The 18,223-nt window shown below is 45.5% G+C and overlaps 1 protein-coding gene and 1 long non-coding RNA gene across 5 annotated transcripts; one reads left to right on the top strand and one right to left on the bottom strand.

The window, feature by feature from the left end:
• Positions 1-3,990: 3,990 nt before the first annotated feature.
• Positions 3,991-18,166, top strand: MEST (mesoderm specific transcript). Of its 4 annotated transcripts, none has more exons than XR_005789184.1 (13): positions 3,991-4,218; positions 7,366-7,520; positions 9,208-9,287; positions 9,676-9,753; positions 9,887-10,023; positions 10,201-10,259; positions 11,532-11,572; positions 12,341-12,411; positions 12,653-12,754; positions 13,301-13,377; positions 13,618-13,696; positions 15,833-15,896; positions 16,824-16,865. XR_005789184.1 is itself a non-coding variant. In XM_040471947.1 (13 exons), the coding sequence occupies exons 2-13, from the start codon at positions 7,243-7,245 to the stop codon at positions 16,939-16,941; spliced, it is 1,008 nt and encodes a 335-aa protein (XP_040327881.1). In that variant the 5' UTR covers positions 3,999-4,218; positions 7,162-7,242; the 3' UTR covers positions 16,942-18,166. The 4 variants fall into 4 exon arrangements, 3 of the variants coding, with proteins under 3 accessions (XP_040327879.1, XP_040327881.1, XP_040327880.1); XM_040471947.1 differs by lacking the exon at positions 13,618-13,696 and adding an exon at positions 7,162-7,268 and having other exon boundaries at positions 3,999-4,218; positions 16,824-18,166; XM_040471946.1 differs by lacking the exons at positions 3,991-4,218; positions 13,618-13,696 and adding exons at positions 6,578-6,802; positions 7,162-7,268 and having other exon boundaries at positions 16,824-18,166.
• LOC121028332 (uncharacterized) lies at positions 12,748-16,828 on the bottom strand. The gene is made up of 3 exons (XR_005789185.1): positions 16,484-16,828; positions 13,100-13,247; positions 12,748-12,906 (listed from the first exon to the last, which is right to left on the bottom strand). It is a non-coding gene; the product is annotated as an uncharacterized LOC121028332 (long non-coding RNA).
• Positions 18,167-18,223: the final 57 nt, after the last annotated feature.

Here is an 18,223-nt window from a genome sequence, read left to right as displayed (position 1 = left end):
ACACCTAGGGAAGACCTAGTTGTGGATTTGACCCTTCCGGAGAAGGGTCACCCTGGCCAGGTTCCAATACCTCTCTGATCCTTAGTTTCCTGTTAGGTGGGAGAAAACCTTAAAGGGCATTCATGCATTCTTCCAGAGCTTGCATACCTGCCACAGAATTACCCAGCCCCTAGTGATGAGGGACCTGTCACGTCCCCAAATGGCTGAGCCACTCAGTCTCCCTAGACAGACCTGACTGTTGGAAAATTCTTTATGTTGAATCAACATCTGTTTCTCTACAATTTGCACTCGTTGGAGCCATACAGAATAAAATGTCTAATGCTGCTTCCACAAATATTTGAGGACTGCTAACACATTTCCTTCTTCCACTCACTCCACAAGGCTTCTTTTCTTCCAGCTGAACATGCCCAGTTATTTTAAACAGGGAGGCAGTGTGGGGTGGTGGAAAGAACGCCAGCTTTGGAGCCAGACACATCTGTGTTCAGTTCCCAGTCCTTTACATACTAACACTCAGTGCTCTGAGCCGCTGTATCTTTCTCTGCGAGATGTGGACGAAAATAGTCACCTCACTGAGTTATTGTAAGGATTAGGGATAAATTGGTGAAGATCCATGCTTAAAATATGAGAGCGGCTATGCCTTCAGTGACATAATTTGTCATGCATTTTAGGTGATCCTCTCTGAACGCACTCCTGTTTATGGGTCTCTTAAATTGCTTTGTAAAACAGAATGAAATACTTTCTGTGAAGTCTAACTAGCAAAATAGAGTAGGATTAGTTCATCCTGGGTACTTCTCTCATTACATTCTGCAATCTACAGTGGCATTTTTTGAGCCATATCACATTGACTGACTGTCACCTAAAGCCCTAAGTCTCTAATATGTGCTGCTGTTCGACCAAATTTCTCCCATGTTGAACTTCCTCCATTTATTTGAATCGATAATTATAGGTGGCTCCTCAAAGTGGCAGTCCCAGTTCTGTCTCGTTGTCTACAGAAATAGCCTTGTGCCTGTCATCGTATAGGTCTCAGACTGGGGTTAGAAAAATACGAGTATTGAACTTTCGGTGCCAGCCCTGCTGATCTCGCACCGCTGTTGCACAATGAATGCTGAGTGTTCCGCACTATTTTTTGCACAAACCGAGGACTTATTATGGGGGACCATCTTAGGGTTGGAATGTGACAGGAGTGCATGATAAGCTACTGGTCAAGGGAGTGCGCTGCATGGGATGTCGGTCGAGTGTGTTGTCTGCATCCAAGAACGGAAAGGGTGTACCGAGAGCAAACCGGAGGCAGACTTTGGATTTATGTACGGTTACATGTTTTCTCAGACGCTTGGACTGTTTTTTACCTTGAGCCAGATTCTCCCTGGTGGAGGAAGCCTCTTTCTGGAAGTAAGTCAGGCACATTTAGGAAATTCATTAACCCTTTGGCTCCTAGGGCATTATCGCTAGCATTTCCTCCCTCAACTTTGGAAAGCCAGTTCTCATAGTACCCTCTGCGTGTTCAGACTCCTTGTCTCTGCACTGGAGGGTCTTCCGAATGGGAATGTTTTCTTCGCCTAAGCCAAGTTCCGGGTTTGAAGTCCTCAACCCTCGATTCCTCCTTCCCCGTGGAAGCTTTTCCTAGCCACTCTGTCCAGGAGCGTTTCCCTTGAGTGCCCGATTTAGAATTCCTGTTGCCTTCGAGAGCATCTTCGGTCCCCTCTTCACCCCTCCCCCCAACAGTTTCTCCTATCTGCCCACTTGTTCTGTGGCTTTCAGAATAAGATCCTTTGTGAGCATTCAGTTCATTAAATACAAAACCGCCTTCATCTTGGGTGCTGGTGCTTCTGGTGTGGTGAGAGTGAAAGTGTGGAATCTGTGGGGCTCCACGGTTCTATGGACGACAAATACGAAAAGAAAATAATGCAAAGGTTGTTACTGTTGTCTTCATTAAAATGGGAAAACCTTTACTCCGTTGACTGATTTAAATTTTGCTAAGTAATTAATTCCGTCCTTAAAAGGTGGTAGTTAAAATAGGTAATCCTCTACTTTTCAAGAGAGTAATTTATAGTTTGGTGAGTAACCAATTAAAGCCATAAAGGGTTTACATCCATCTGTGGCTTCTCATTTTCTTTTGGACAGATTCCGAACTCCTCAGGATGAAATACTCCTTGTAGCCTAGTTTTTTGCCTGTCGGCACCAGGCCTAAAGGACTTGCAGCTTTCCCCCAAAGGTTGTGCGGTCCTGCGCCTCCGGTGCTTTGCAAATGCCGTCCCCTCTGGTTGGAATGCTCTTTGTCTCTCTGGTAAATGTCTATTCATCATTCAAGACTACCCGCCCCCCTCCCCTTAATTACTTCCTCCCCTGTGCGCCCTCAAATTCTTGTACTTATTCATGCAGTATTTATTAGGGGCCTGCTTTGTGGCTGGCACTGTGGCGGGCTCTGGGGATACAAAAGGTGAATAATACTTGGGCTTGGCCTTTAAGGGCCTTCCATGTTAGGGGGAGGGGGCCAACCTGTCAAAAAATGTTGCCGGGAACTGAAAGGGAAGATTTAAGCGGCATCAGTGCTTGTCTGTCTTCCCCACCGGATGGTCAGCATCTTGCGGCACGGGCCATTTCGCATTCATCTCCGTATTTCCGGCGCTTAGCGCGCATTGTAGGTCCCTTTCACGACCCTGTTAATCGGACCCCGCTAGAAATGTACCCTGGGTTGCGCCACATGTTTCGATGATAGCCCATACGTGGTGGTTCCTCCTATGGCTGGCTGGCGGCCCCTGGCCCCCTGTGCAATGTTAGGTGCCGGGTGGGCTTGGCCGGGCTCGGCGGGACTGGCCTTTTGCGATTCGTGTGCTTGGCTGCGCTGTCTGCCGCGGAACGGCCTGCGCGGGCGGGTGCGAGTGGAAAGAGAGGCCTGCAGCGCCCCCGCTGGAGGGAGCCGGCACTGCTTGGGCTGCCTGGCTCGCTCGCAGCCCGCGTGCGTTCGTCAGAGTTTAAGTTTACAGCCAGAAAATGAACACAGACACTGTGATTCTCTACACTTTTCTTTTCAAAGGCATAATATATGCCTTTTAAAGGATTATCGATGAAGAAAAAAATTCCTTCCTTCTTTCCCGTACCACTGGCGCCCTTGCGTTGTGATTCAGTCGGCATTCTAAAAAAGGGGAGTTTTAGTCGCATAAATGCGAAGATCATTATTTCTGGTGCTGTACCGGCCCTTGGCTGGGAGCGGGTGCCGAGAGAGGGCTGCGGCGGGGCTCTGGCATGCCGACCACGTAGCGCTGCTGCAAAGGAAACGTGCCTGGCGCCGCGGCCATGGCCGTGGTTGAGCGAGAGAACCCAGACTTTTCCCCAAGTTTTGCCCTTTTTGCTTCCTAACCACCACCCCCCGAATTAGCTGATGAGATTGGTAGGAGGTCCAGCAGAGCTTATGGTTTCCTAGACATTCGGTTGTGTCCTTGGTGGTTACCCACAGCTCGGGACCTGCGAGGTGTGGGGCACTCGAAGACCACTGCTTTGGACGGAACCCATGCCTCGGGCGTGGTATAGACCGAGAGCAGGCACCACAGCTGGCCACCCTGAGCCCCACCACACCTGAGGTCGAGTGGCCACCTCTGGGGTTGGGGAACCTGTGGGTGGTGGTCCACGGGTGGGGGTGTATGTTCGGGTTTCAGAGTCTGCCTTTTCCTGTGGCGTTAACTCGCCAGAGGAGAATTTCTGCTGCGGAACCTGGAGCTCAGAGTTGGGGGGGGGGGGGGGGGGAGGCTTGTGAAGGAGCAGCGGAGCGCTGGCGGGGTCGACAACCCTAAAGGTGCCCCCTAGAGGAGCTGCCGTGAGAGGAAAGTTCCATCCCTGCGGTGGCGGCAGGGCTGCGGGGAGGGCTGGTGGGGAGAGGCGTTGGCTGCGGCGGGAGGGGCACTGCGGCGCGGTGGGCGGGCCAGGGGCGGGGCGCGGGTGGGCTCTAAAAGTCGGTGCCCACTCGCTCGGCACTGCCGCGGCAACCAGCGCCTCTCCGTCCTTCCTCTGCGGCAGCCGCGCCTCGGGCAGTGCCGCAGCGCACTCCCGGGTGGCCGCTCGCTGCTTGCCGCGGCCGGCGCCGCCCTCGCGGGCTGTAGGCTGCGCCTTGCTGCCGGCCGGCCCTGGCCTGCCGCGGGTGCTGCGGCGCCCGGTGCTCCAATCCCGTGTGCCGGGCGGCATGGGATAAGACGCGGCCATGGTGCGCCGAGATCGCCTCCGCAGGTGGGTGCGCGCGGCCGGCGCGAGGGGGTGTGGCTGGCTCAAAGCCGCCGTCCCGGAGAGGGTGCGGGCCAGCTGGTGGGGATGTGCGTGTCCGTGCCGGGGTTGCCGGACCTCGACTCCCGTGAGGGAAGACCCCACCCGGGCTGGTGGCGGGGGGCGGGGTGGCGCGCCTGCCTGTCCTCTGAGCCCTGTCTGCCTACTTGGGAGGGGATGTCACTCCTGCACGCAGTAGAATGTGCAGGGCTGGAGATCTCCCAGATTTGGTATTTCTAGACCCTGGTATCGCTCGGATGCGATTTAGGATTTCTAGACCCCAACGTTGCCATGGCGTCATTTAGGATTTGGGGACCCCGGCGTCACCCTGGCGCGATTTAAGACTTCTAGACCTCAGCGTCACCCTGGCGCAATTTAAGATTTCTAGACCGCGGCATCGCCCTAGGGCGATTCAGGGTTTTTAGACCCCGGCTTTGCCCTGAGACTCTGGGATTTTTAGACCCCGGCATCGCTCTGGCGCGATTGGCGCTCTAGGTCTTGGTATGGCTCAGATGCGATTTAGGATTTTGAAACCGGGCATTGCTCTGGCGCGATTTAGAACGTCTAGACCCTGGTGTCGCCTTGGCGTGATTTAGGATTTTTAGACCCCGGCGTCACCCTGGCGCGATTTAAGATTTCTAGGCCCCCGCATCATCTCGGCGCGATTTAGAATTTCGAGACCCTGGTATTGCTGTGGCGCAATTTGGGATTTCTAGACCCCGGTATCGTTGTGGCGCGACTTAGGATTTGAAGACCCTCGTATCGCTGTGGCCTGAGTTACTGCGTAGGTGTGACTAGAACTTGCAGTACCGTATCACCGAGGCGTAAGTATTTTTCGGATTTCAGTAATGAGAAGCCAAGCGAAAATGATTACTTGACCAAACTGTCCTAATGTTACACGTGAATTGTTTCCATTGGTTTACGCAGTAGTTCACAGTCTCAGCGCGATGCCGTAAGGTGGCAAATTTGGTGGTTTTAAACGTATTTTTTCCTCTTTATGAGACGAAGAATTCAAGGCTTGTAGAGGTTATTAATTTCCAGAAGGTTTGCTCCTGGGGGTTGCAGGATTTATACTTTTGACTCGTGGCTCATTAAGTAATGGGGATTTTGGTCAAAAAATGTTTAACCCGTTTTGGCTACTGACTGCCAGATTGTTTCCCTGCTAAAAATCCTAAAATGTTGTTAGAGGCATTTTTACGGAGGTATGAAACCAGAAAACGGCTTCCTGAAAGGTTGCCTCTTTCCTTTCTTGGAGTAAAAGAGGAGGTGTAGAGGGTGGAGGTGTCCGGGAGTGGAAAGTATACAGTCGTTGTCCCCCCGCCCCCCGCCCCCCGCCCCCCGCAGCCTTCTGCTTGCTCCTCTAGTAGCCCCTCCCTGGCTCTGTGCTGAGTCATTGCAGATATGCGTCTGCTGAAACCCCTGAATGAATGAGATGAAGCCCAGGTTGGGGCGGCTGCTGGGGGGGGGGGGGGGGTGGCGGTGATGAAATGTATGAGCTGAAGTACAGGACAGATGATAGCTAATGATAGCTAAACCTGATGCCTTTTGTCATCTCATTTTTCAAGGAGGTACTGGGATGTAGCCTGCCACTATTAGGGGGTGAAAATTGTGATAATAATTATCATGTTTGCGGTCACTTTTTGGAATCATAATATTAACTTGAAAGGTGCAACCAAATCATCGGGTCTGTTTTATGGACAGCTACTTTGGAGGAAGAAAAAAAAAAAAAAAAAAAAAACTGCCCTAAGTGATGCCTAAAATAGAGAGATGCTGCTCAGATTTTTTGAGGGATTTTTTTTTTAACCACTGTGGAACCACAGTCTTATTTATTAGTTTTAGAGTTAAAAAAAAAAAAGTATTTTGTGAGTTGGATCAGTTTGTGATGGGTAGGGGTTGTGTCCAGTCTACAGGTAATATTGGTGGAAGGGTATGTGTACTCGCACAAAGCTGTCTCCAGCGGGGCTTTAACAGTTGGGTTCCCTAATTTGTAAGCTCTGTTTTCTTGACAACTCTTACTTTAGTTTTAGAAAGTATTTCCAATCTGGTTATTTTGAGAGCCCTTCCATTCTACTGCTAATTCTTTCCCTGGTGACTATTCGAAGTCATAAGCTAGAAACAGAGAGAACTATTTCTAATTCCCGTTTAGCACTCATCATTGTGGATAGACTGACCTGGACCTTTGAAGTCCTGGGCATGAGAAGGTTGGGTATGCAAGCCAGCCCTTTCTTTCCAGAGACCAAAGCAATTTCCAGATGTTGGGTATGAGCTCTGCCTTTTTTTTTTTTTTTTTTTTTTTTTGAGGTGCGTGCAGGGTGGGAGGTAGCGGTCCTAAAAAATTAAATAAATGGGAGCTTCCTCAAGAGTCTGCTCAGTAGAGCAGAAATATAATCTCCTGCCCTGAGCTCTCAGGAGATTAGATACTGTGGGTCATGACAAAGCTGCTTATGTTGGAATACGCAGGGCACCGAGGGTCCTACGTTCGCGGATGGTTTACCTGGAGCCGTTTCTCAGCACAGATCGAGAGCGCAGTACCAAGTGGGGCTTCACTGGGGTCAGAGAATTGACAAATATTAAAAAAATTAAAAACGGCTCTCTGCTTTAAGGACAGAGGATACTACGACGTGCTTTTTAAAAAAATCATTAGTAAAAAACTACATCTGTGTATCTGTATATAACACTTTACTCGTGGGGGGGGGTAGAGCTTAATATGAAGGAAATCATTACTGTTTTCTGGGGAAGGTTTGATAAAAGCCAGTGAAAAGGGGCACAATACTTCTTTTTGCTTCACATAAAAAATACCTCTTCAAGTCTGGGGAAAAGCACAATGGGAGGAAGGAGAAGCACACTGAGGGATTAAAGTGGGAAGGAGAGGGGGAAGATTACGTATTAAAATAATATATTTTTTCCTAGAATGGTGAGCAGTTATGGTGACTGCGTAGCAGGCAGAGGTGTGCTTACGTTCTTCTGGGTAAACTTTCTGCCGTGCGTCATATGGAGGGCCAGGCAGTCGCTGCACGGTACAGAGTTTTCCCACCCCATCTTGCCGATTTGGGGCTTGTCGAAGCATGTGCGGTTCGTCCGACCGCTTACCTCGGGTCTCTGGTTTTCCTACAGGATGAGGGAGTGGTGGGTGCAGGTGGGTCTGCTGGCTGTGCCCCTGCTTGCGGCCTACCTGCATATCCCACCCCCCCAGCTTTCCCCTGCCCTTCACTCCTGGAAGTCGTCAGGCAAATTTTTCACCTACAAGGGACTGCGCATCTTCTACCAAGGTAAGGCGAGGGCCGTTGGAGCCCCCCGCGTGTACAGATCCCATAGGTCCCACTGAGGTACTCATTTTGTGTCCATTGGTCTCCGTTGCCCTTCAGTGATGGCGGGGAAAAGCCCCATTTTCTGGGCAGTGTGCTTGAAGGAATGAACTCATTCCCCTCATTAACTCCATAGCAGGGAAGCTCAAAGAAAACTGCTGGGGGGGGGGGTGGGGGTGGGGGCGGTGGAATTAATTTCAATTTCTGTAGAACTGACTTTTCAGTATAATTTTTCTTCATAGCCTCATTTGTATTGATAGATACTGGTTTTCTCTTTTGAGCGCCCCTAGTGTCGGGTAATATAAACGGTATTCAGCAGACCTACCGTTGGTTCTGTTTCCCTCCGTCCCTGATTTCATTTTACTGTGTTCTATAAAGATGATTTGTTGCATGCATAACTAAATGCGATTTAAGCCTTATACCCTTGTATAAATTAATTTGCTGATGATAATTATTATGACTGCTACTTGTCAAGTAATTATCGTATGCTAGTCATTGGATTAGGTTTTCAATCTCCATTATTTCGTTTAATCTTTACAACAGTACTTGGATATAGGCGCTGTTAACCCCTTTTATAGGTAAAGAAATTGTGAAACAAGATTGGGAAAGATTTCTTTTGGGCGGGGGTCAAGAGCAATAACGAAAAATGTTTGTCATAAACCGTTTTTCATTATTGCTCCTGACCTCCTCTCATTTGCTGTATTCAATTAAGTAAGTATATAATTTCCTCTATACCGGTCATTTAATTGTTTCTAGTTTTTTAATGTCTCACATAGTCAATGTTGAAGGGAAATCTTCATGTATATGTTTAACATATTTATTTTTTTCCATATATTTTCACACTATACTACTTGTAAACGGAATGATTTTATTTGCATGGATTCTCAAGAATTTTTCTTTAATTCTCAAGAATATTTTTAATTGCTTTTGATTAAATTATTTTTGCAAACCTTCTCAAATCTCATGCCACTGGCAGTATGTATGAATGTGTCCGTTTTAAATCTAATACTTTTAACAAGACCTTTCACTGTTTAAATGTTTGACTAATTTAAAAGATGCCTGTGCATTAAAAAATGTTCATGTCTGTATTAATATTTTTTTATACTTGTTAGAACTTTTAATAGTTTGAGCAGTATGCTTTTGATACTGGATTGGGTCTCCCCTGGGGGAAATAAAAGTGCTGGACAAATAGAATAAACTAAGGTGTTCACCAGGTTGAGGAAGAGTTGCTATATTTCAGAGAATTTTTGTGAGGCCATTAATAAGGTACAAAAAACCTGTAGTGTCTATGTCGTGATTGTATACTTCTAACTGTGCAAGTTTACTTTTTACTGTGAAAAACAATTTACATATTGGTAATATAAAGAAATGGGGAAATACTTTAAAAAATCTAAGTGAAATTAAGCAGATTGCCTTCAAGTATTTTCATATAAAGTGTGCTATTGACAAGTTTTTAATATACAGATGAAAAAATCATCAAATGCCTGTTTTTACGTAAAGCAGTAAGCTTGCATTTTAAAAATGAATTTATTTTTATTTCATTAATTTAGGCAGGGTTTCTTGTCCTTTATACCAGATTATGTAGATTTTAATATTTTCAAGATTATTTTTTAAGGCAGCCAGCCTAACTGATTTCTTTCCTTTTTCCCAGACTCTGTGGGTGTGGTTGGAAGTCCTGAGATAGTTGTGCTTTTGCATGGCTTTCCAACATCCAGCTATGATTGGTACAAGGTAATGAAATCAGATTTCTAGATCCTACTATATCTTTAAAAATCCAAAATCAAGGACTGTGTTATCAGGACTGCAAGGTTCTTAGCTATTTGAATTGCTTAATAAAACAGGATTAAATGTAGAACTGTTTCTCATTTACTGTAAGAGAGTAAAAAACCCTTGGGTGATCTGGAAAGGATCATTGACAAGTTAAAAATGCTCGAGGTTTTCCCTGAATGGAGATTACGAGTAAACCAAGAGGATCATCCGTGGGCCTGTGGTGGTTTCATGAGACTCTTTATCAAAGTCTGTTTGTTAAGTCAAGATGGGGATGAAGCTCTTGTACTGTAGGTTGGAAGAGCAGAGGCGCAGGATTACAAAATCCAGATCCTCTTTTTCGTTCTTGTAGATTTGGGAAGGTCTGACCCTAAGGTTTCATCGAGTGATCGCCCTTGATTTCTTGGGCTTTGGCTTCAGTGACAAACCGGTAAGGGGCATCTAGATGGGACCAGTGTTTTTTTTGGTGGAGGGGTGGTGTTGGATGACAACAGAGGGTCAGGCTGGCAGACAGATCAGCACTCATGACGTCATCCTGTATATCTGGGCTTTCTTCTCCTTAGAGACCACATCACTATTCCATATTTGAGCAGGCCAGCATTGTGGAGGCACTTTTGCGGCACCTGGGGCTCCAGAACCGCAGGATCAACCTTTTGTCTCATGACTATGGAGATATCGTTGCTCAGGAGCTGCTCTATAGGTCAGTGAGGTCGTAGACTTCAGTCCTGCTCACAGGTATCACTGGTTTAAAATGCTGGGAAAAATAAATCGTTCCTGGATTCTTTCTAGTCCTTTTCCCTCTTGGGAGTTTGTCTTCAGCTGCTGCATTGGTGTGTGTCCACTGAGTTAGATGTGTGTTTCCCTCACCCATTTCCAGGTTCAAGCAGAATCGATCTGGTCGGCTTACCATAAAGAGTCTCTGTCTGTCAAATGGAGGTAACTGCCGTGGTGGTGGGTGGAAATGAGGTGTAGCCTCAAAGGGCCACATGTAGATATCATGTCGACATCTAAACAGTGATCTCATGATATTGCAGGCAGACATAATTACACCAGAGGATCTTGACCTTTCTTATGCCATGAACTACAAAATCTCTAATGAGATTTACCGACTCTTTCTCAGAATGTTTTTAAACATAGAAAATAAATAGGATCACGAAAGAAACTGCTCGTATCGACAGACAGCTAATACAAAGCTGCGTTACAGTCACGCGTGTTTCTTTGTAAATGCATCGCGCAGCAAGATCTGTGGGTAGGTCTAGCAACAACCACGGTTGGTCGTGAGGAGAGCACTCGCTGCAGCAACTGCAGTGGGTTATGCAGATAGTTGTGATGAAACCACAGGCGCTTCTGATACCCTGTGGTTTGTTCCAGAAACTCTTAATCTTTCAAAAAATGTTTATTTTTATTTATTTTGGAAAGAGAACCCCAAGCAGGCTCCGTGGTTGACAATGCAGAGCTCCATCTCACAAACAGTGAGATCATGACCTGAGCTGAAATCCAGAGTCAGATGCTCAACTGACTGAGCCACCCTAGCGCCCCCCCAAAACTCTTAATTGATGGTAATGCCAAGTTTCACTTAGAAATTACTGAACCTTTGCTTAAACCTTTTGGAGAGGGTTCTTTTTCCTTGTGTGCCATTGAGCCTGACTTGTAAGTCCATGAATATCCAGATGTCCCCTGAATACCATAAGGGCAGATTCGGACGGGAGTCTCTCCCTTTATCAGTGATGCTCATGGCTTTCTCTCATTGACTCTGGAGAAAAATGGAAAAGGAAACTCTAGGTTTTTTGGTTCCCCCCCCGGGGGGGGGGGGGGGGCGCCCGGGGGCGGACAGTTCCTGAAAAAACCACTGGTTTCCTTTGTAGCGCAAATCACTAACAATACTAGGTACTGTGAAGAATGGAAAGAAAGGCCAAGGGAGGTCAGGCTCAGTCAGCATTATGGACGATCACATACATTAGCTTTCCCCTGTTTCTCTACTCTTACAATGGGGAAAGTAATCCCAGCAGGACAGACTCTGACCTGTTAAACAGAGAATTCCCTGGAGAAATAATTAGATGAAAGAACTAAGTTTTGTTTATTTTATCGTTTCTGGCAATAAAGGCCTCAAATGTGACAGTAAATCGGGAGATAGTCTCCGATAATGAGCCTGTGTTTGACTTAAAATTGTTGGTAAATAAGTAACATGAGTCTCTTCTTCTCCTATAGGTATATTTCCTGAGACTCACCGTCCTCTCCTACTCCAAAAGGTTGGCTACTCCAGTGACAAAATTTTGAGTGTTTTTTTTTTTTAACGTTTATTTATTTTTGAGACGGAGAGAGAGCATGAACGGGGGAGGGTCAGAGAGAGGGAGACACAGAATCTGAAACAGGCTCCAGGCTCTGAGCTGTCAGCACAGAGCCCGACGCGGGGCTCAAACTCATGGACCGTGAGATCATGACCTGAGCCGAAGTCGGCCGTTTAACCGACTGAGCCACCCAGGCGCCCCCAAAATCTTGAGTTTTCAAGATTTATACCAACATAAATAATGCTAGGACCTTTATAAGGGCCATACCTGCTGTAATGGGCTGTAGTTAAAATGCTCTCCTCAGGAATTTACATTAATAAAGTTAGTTTTTTCCTTCTGTATCCGCAGATACAGCAATGGAAGCAGTTTCTAGGTAAAGCCTCCTTTCTGAGAAGAAGAGATCAACAAATACTTGGAGAAATACAGCTATCTAGAGATTTGTGTCATTAGCATGTTGTCTGAACAGATCAGATCCTAAAGTTGAATACATCAGTTAGAAATCTTAGGGATTTAGTGAAGCGTAGAAAGGTAATCTTAAAGGGAACCACAAATAGGTCTGCCTTCCGTGAGAGAGCAGGTAGGCAAAACAAGAAGCGAAAAGCCAGTAAGGAAATGTTTCAGTAGAAGGACATTTGGCTTAAGTCCTTTTTAAATTCCTAATACGAAACTTCTGTCCTGGTTAGTGGTTTTCTTTCTCTAAATTCCTGATTTTTACCTCTTTACCTACAGCTCCTCAAAGATGGAGGCGTGCTGTCACCCATCCTGACACGATTGATGAACTTCTTTGTATTCTCCCGAGGGTAAGTCATTATTGATTAGCTATAGCCTGGGAACAATGTAGTGAAAAGTTGCCATTAAAATTCTGGGCCAGGGTTTGATATTTTAAAACACAGATGTTGGCCATTTGCCAGGGAAGTGGTACAAGGAATGCACAAATCAGTTAAGGGTCAGACTCTGTGACCTGTGAGGTTCCAGTCATATTTAACATTCTGGATTCTTTAACATTCACCTGTGTCTTTCTGCTCTTTTGGGCTCTTTCAGTCTCACCCCAGTCTTTGGGCCGTACACCCGCCCCTCTGAGAGTGAGCTGTGGGACATGTGGGCAGGGATCCGCAACAATGACGGAAACTTAGTCATCGACAGGTAAGAAATCACACTTTCTTTTGGTTTCCAGAGAAGCTCTGTTTTTGGAAAGTGGGGAAAGCTGTAGGATTCCTCGTTCTGTTCCTTGCTAGCTTGTTCCCTCTCACGAGGGGGTCCGTTATGGTCTGTGAGGCAAACGAGAAAGTCCTGCGCTGAGAAGAAAGAAGTGGAGAATAGTGAGCCCTGAGCAGAAGCCATGTGGTACAGAGTTTAGATAAACAGCTGCACATTCTAATGCTAAATCAGTAACTGGCCAATGAAGTTTAGCAAATCCTACTTTGGGCTTTTTGTTAATATTAAAATGCTTCAAAATGTCTAATCATAGTTGTGAAAGGAGCCTAGTACCTCCCAAAGTACAAGTCTCTTCCTTTTTCGTATCTTTTCCATTGCAGCAGGGACTGAGAGGGAGAGCTCTCTGTCTTGTACAAAGCATCCTCAGGCCGCGGTTCAAGTGAGAATGTCGCGGCTTTCATTTTAGGATGCCTTTGCATTCCTGTAACAGTAAAGATTTCTTGTCCTACTCTTGCTGACTTATCTGTCCTGTAGTCTCTTACAGTACATCAACCAGAGGAAGAAGTTTAGAAGACGCTGGGTGGGAGCTCTTGCTTCTGTAACTATTCCCAGTGAGTATTTCTGTATTACGTTTTGATAGGAATACTGAGGGACTATGGAGCTAAAATAATTGCCAGATTTAGCAAATACAAGAGACCCAGCTAAATTTGAATTTCATATAAACGGCAAGTACTTTTTTAGAATAAGTATGTGCTTTGCAGTATTTTGACATCTTTATACCCCCCCCCCCAAAATCATCATTTCTTACCTGAAGTTACATTTAACTGGGCATCTCTTATTTAATCTGGCAGGCCCTACTCCCAGCATCTGGACACCAGTGACACGAGTTGTAGAGTGAAGTGTGGAAAACAGGGAGATGCCACTGCAGAGGTAGTTGGGGTCACTGTCAGGAGTGGGAGTTGGGCCGGCTCTCGTGCTGGGCCTTGTCAGCGGCTGCCACGTTAAATGCTGAAGTGCCGCAACAGAAGGCGGTTTAGATACTAATTGAGAGGCTGGAGGTGTTTTGTGCTCACGTGTCTGTTCGTTCTTATAGATTTAAAAAGAAAAAACTCAGTGCAGTGTCTCATCCATAGTAGCTGGTGCCCAAGATTTAAAACGTCAGCGGTCAGTTATAACTGAAGAGAGACCTAAATAATGATGGTATCCTGGATTCATAGGAGGAGAACATGCACAGTGTGGCTTAGTCCCCTTGGTCCAGGCACAGAAGAGCTGGAGGAGGGACTGAATGGCTGTGTACAGGAGAATTGTCCCAAATGGACTGTGTTAGGCTTATTCCCAGGAGCTCCTTATAACCTACTCATTAAAAGAAGCTAGATTTTCTAAGCATAAAATTAAAAAAAAAAATTTGTTTTAACATTTATTTTTGAGAGAGAGGGAGGGAGAGCCTGCGCGGGAGAGGGCCAGAAAGAGGGTTGGAAGCAGGCTCTACGCAGTGAGCACAGAGCCCGACACGGGGCTCAAACTCACAAACCAAGCCGAAGTCAAGAGTCGGCCGCTTAACTGACTGAGCCACCCAGGCACCCCTAAGCATAAAAAATTAAAAAAAAATAATTTTTTTTTTCAACGTTTATTTATTTTTGGGACAGAGAGAGACAGAGCATGAACGGGGGAGGAGCAGAGAGAGAGGGAGACACAGAATCCGAAACAGGCTCCAGGCTCTGAGCCACCAGCCCAGAGCCTGATGCGGGGCTCGAACTCACGGACCGCGAGATCGTGACCTGGCTGAAGTCGGACGCTTAACCGACTGCGCCACCCAGGCGCCCCTAAAAATTTTTTTAAAAAGATACTTAGAAACAAAAAATAAACAAGTGGGACCTTCATCAAACTAAAAAAGCTCTGTATAGGTAAAGAAACCATCAACAAATGGGGAAAATGTTTGCAAACCATGTATGTGACAAGAGGTTAACATCCAAAATGAATGAAGAATGTGTATACTCAATAGCAAAGAAACAAGCCAATTAAAAACTGGGCAAAGGACGCGAATAGATACTTCTGCAAAGAAGGTATAGGAAAGGCCAACAGGTACATGAAAAGAGTTCAACATCACTAGTCATTAGGAAAATGCAAATTAAAACCGGAATGAGATATCACCTCACACCTGTTAGAATGGCCATCAGCAAAAAGACAAGAGACAGTAAGTGTTGGGGTGGATTTGGAAGCAAGGGAGCCCTTGTGCAGTGGTGGTGGGATTGTAAATGGGGACGGCCATGGTGGAAAATAGTATGGAGGCTCCTCAAAAAAATGAAAATAGAACCACCCTATGATCTGGCAACTCCACTCCTGGGAATACATCCAGAGGAAATGAAAACACTTAACTTGAAAAGGTTTCTGCACCCCTGTGTTCATAGCTGCGTTGTTTATGATAGCCAAGACATGGAAACAGCCTGCATGTCCACCTATCAATGAATGGATAAAAAAGTTGTGATATATACGTATGTATACAGTGGGCACTATTCAGCCATAAGGCAATCTTCCTATTTGTGACAACGTGGATGAACCTACAAGGCATTATGCTAAATGAGAGAAGTCAGACAGACAGATATTGTATGATCTCACTTACGGAGATCATACTGTGGAATTTAAAAAAACTCCCCCAAACTCAGAGGACAAGAGATTGGATCCGTGGTTACCAGAGGTGGGGTGAGGGAGAAGCTGGAGGAAAGTAGTCAAAAGGTACAGACTTCCACTTACGAGTAAGTACTAGGGATGTAACGTACAACATAATGACTTTAGCCAACAAGAAAGTTGTTGAGAGAGTAGATCCTAAGAGTTCTCATCACAAGAATTTTTTTTTCTTTTTCATCGTTTCTATACGAGGTAGATGTTAACTTGTCTCAGTAATCATTTCACAAAATGCATACACCAAATCGTCATGCTGTATGCTTTAAACTTAAATAGTGACGTATGTCCATTATTTCTCAATGAAGACTGGAAAAACAATTTTTTTTAAAGGGTAGGAGAATACATTTGAGACCTTTAGTAATTCATTCCTCTTCTCTTTCCTAGTTCATTTTATCTATGGGCCACTGGATCCCGTAAACCCCTATCCAGAGTTTTTGGAGCTGTACAGGTGAGTCTCCCTCAGGGGTCTTTGTTTTGTTCCTGGTGACAGTGGTGAACAGGATAGCCACTTTCTCTGCCCTCACTGGCTGTTCATCTAGGAAACACATAAAAAGATGAATTGGGGAATCTTATTTTCGTAAATGGAAAGATGAAAAAATTCAGGTTTACGTTGTCTTGATTTACATGGCCTGTTTTCACTGTCATGGCTACCACATACTCCTAGGTGTACAGGTAAGAAAAAGCTGTCATGTGAACCAAGGAACGGAAGTAGATCTGTTTTAAATGTTTGCTTTAGTCTGACTGTAAAACTCCTCGACCTCAGCTGAGCAGACTGTAAGGAGAGCTTGAGAAGAGTTCACTGTGGAAAAGTGCCTTCTCCTTGGTTGTTATTTTCTCTAGGTGCTTAACTTAGAAGGTGTTGGAATACGAAATCTTGATTATGTCACATGAGACTGTCCCATACCTTCACACGGCCTAGCAGAAACAACCCAGTAGTAAATAGTGTACATTTAATTCTAAACAGAATGCCCTCCCCCCCCCCCCACCCCCCCCCATCTCCTGCCAGGGTTAAGGAAGGCCTTTTGTTATCTTTACTTGGACGGTTAGTTTCTGAATGGCCCACTCGTTTGATGCCTCATGCTTCTCTAAGGAGCTGGAAGTCCTCCTGCCTGGGCAGGTGTTGCAAAGTGTTATATTTTCAAGTTGTTGTCTGTTGGGTTATGAACAGTTAAGAACTAGTCTGCTTATGTCATAAATGGAATTGGCAGGTTTACCCGCCTAAGGTACAATTCCAAAGTAGAAGGTGAATAAGCTCTTTGTTGGTTCCTTCCAGTGTGGTATGTCCGTAAGGGCATTTACTGGGGCTGCCCACTGGCTTGCATCCCTCCCCTCCCTCCAGCCTCAAGTTCACCTACATGCTGTTCTCTTCCACTAGGAAAACGCTGCCGCGGTCCACAGTGTCGATTCTGGATGACCACATTAGCCACTATCCACAGCTAGAGGATCCCATGGGCTTCTTGAATGCATATATGGGCTTCATCAACTCCTTCTGAGCTGGAAAGAGTAGCTTCCCTGTATTACCTCCCCTACTCCCTTACCTGTTGTGTATTCCACTTAGAAAGAAATGCCCAAAAGAGGTCCTGGCCACCAAACGCTATTCTCTCACAAAAGTCCACCTGACTCACTTGTGATCAGCATATAGTTAAAAAGCCCACGGAAGCTCTGGCTAAGGATGGCCCGAACAGTCCACCTCCCATTCTTCTAACATCTGAGCGAGTGTATGGACTTGCTTTTGTCTTTGTGCTATCAGAAAATTCTGATGAGCATGACTACTCACAGATTCAGAAAGACAGACGTTTTGAAAGTCTTTCTGACAATTCTGTGGACTTTTCTGGAATATTTAGAAATGCTAATTTCTGGCCCATCCTCGATTGGAATCCTATGGTAAAGAATGAGGAGAGGGGGGTCTCCTTACCTGTCCTCAAATGGCCGTAAGGGCACACGCTTTCATAACTTCTCTAAGCAACACGGCTTAGTGAGAGTGAGTCTCCCTTGTCATAACTTTGGATTTCGTTCCATCAGCTGCTTTTAATTATAGGCATTTTGTTGACCTAGGTTTTGGTTTGAATATGCAGTATTCTAAGTATACTTTAATACTATGATTTACCTGCACGTATTATATGTATTTTATAAGAATACTAAACCAGCAGATACTCTGGCAGAGTAGTGAACCTTATTCAACAGGTTTCATTTCTGAGTAAATTGAATTAAACCCAGACTATTTACAGAATTTCCTAAAATCACAGGATGTTAAGGACCAGTAGCATCCTTGCCAGAGATTTACTGTTATTAGCTAATTCTAACAGCAAATAACAGTCTGACTCTTCATACCTCAGTGCTTAGAAGCATGTCCCTCCTGAGCTGGAGGGGAGGGGATCGTTGTATAGTCCAAGTTACCGTGCTGAATGTACATGGATTCCTTTTATGACGATTACTTAACTTCTCGTTGGTTGTCCTAGAGAAGCTTCCTCTCGTAGCTCAGTAATTCCTGTACTTTGTAGACAGGAAAGTTCTGAAACTTTAAGAACAAATTCTGAAAGGCCTATGCGCAAATGGTGCTGAATACGTTTTTTTTAAGCCACAGCTTCACTGTCTTAGTCAAAACAGGATGATTGAGTGATTATTTTAAATTTTTTTTTTTATTAGCAACTTGAAGTATAACGACTGAAACTGGAATAAGTGTTTATTTTCTATTAATAAAAATGAATTTTGACAAAAGTGGACTCCGGCTTCCCCTCCCCCACCACCCCTCTGGGATAAAAGCTTTCCAACATT

The sequence above is a fragment of the Herpailurus yagouaroundi genome, unplaced genomic scaffold (assembly GCF_014898765.1).
Source record: "Herpailurus yagouaroundi ecotype Mexico unplaced genomic scaffold, PumYag 100, whole genome shotgun sequence".
Taxonomy (NCBI): domain Eukaryota; kingdom Metazoa; phylum Chordata; class Mammalia; order Carnivora; family Felidae; genus Herpailurus; species Herpailurus yagouaroundi.
This window is presented reverse-complemented; position numbering and strand designations above follow the sequence as displayed.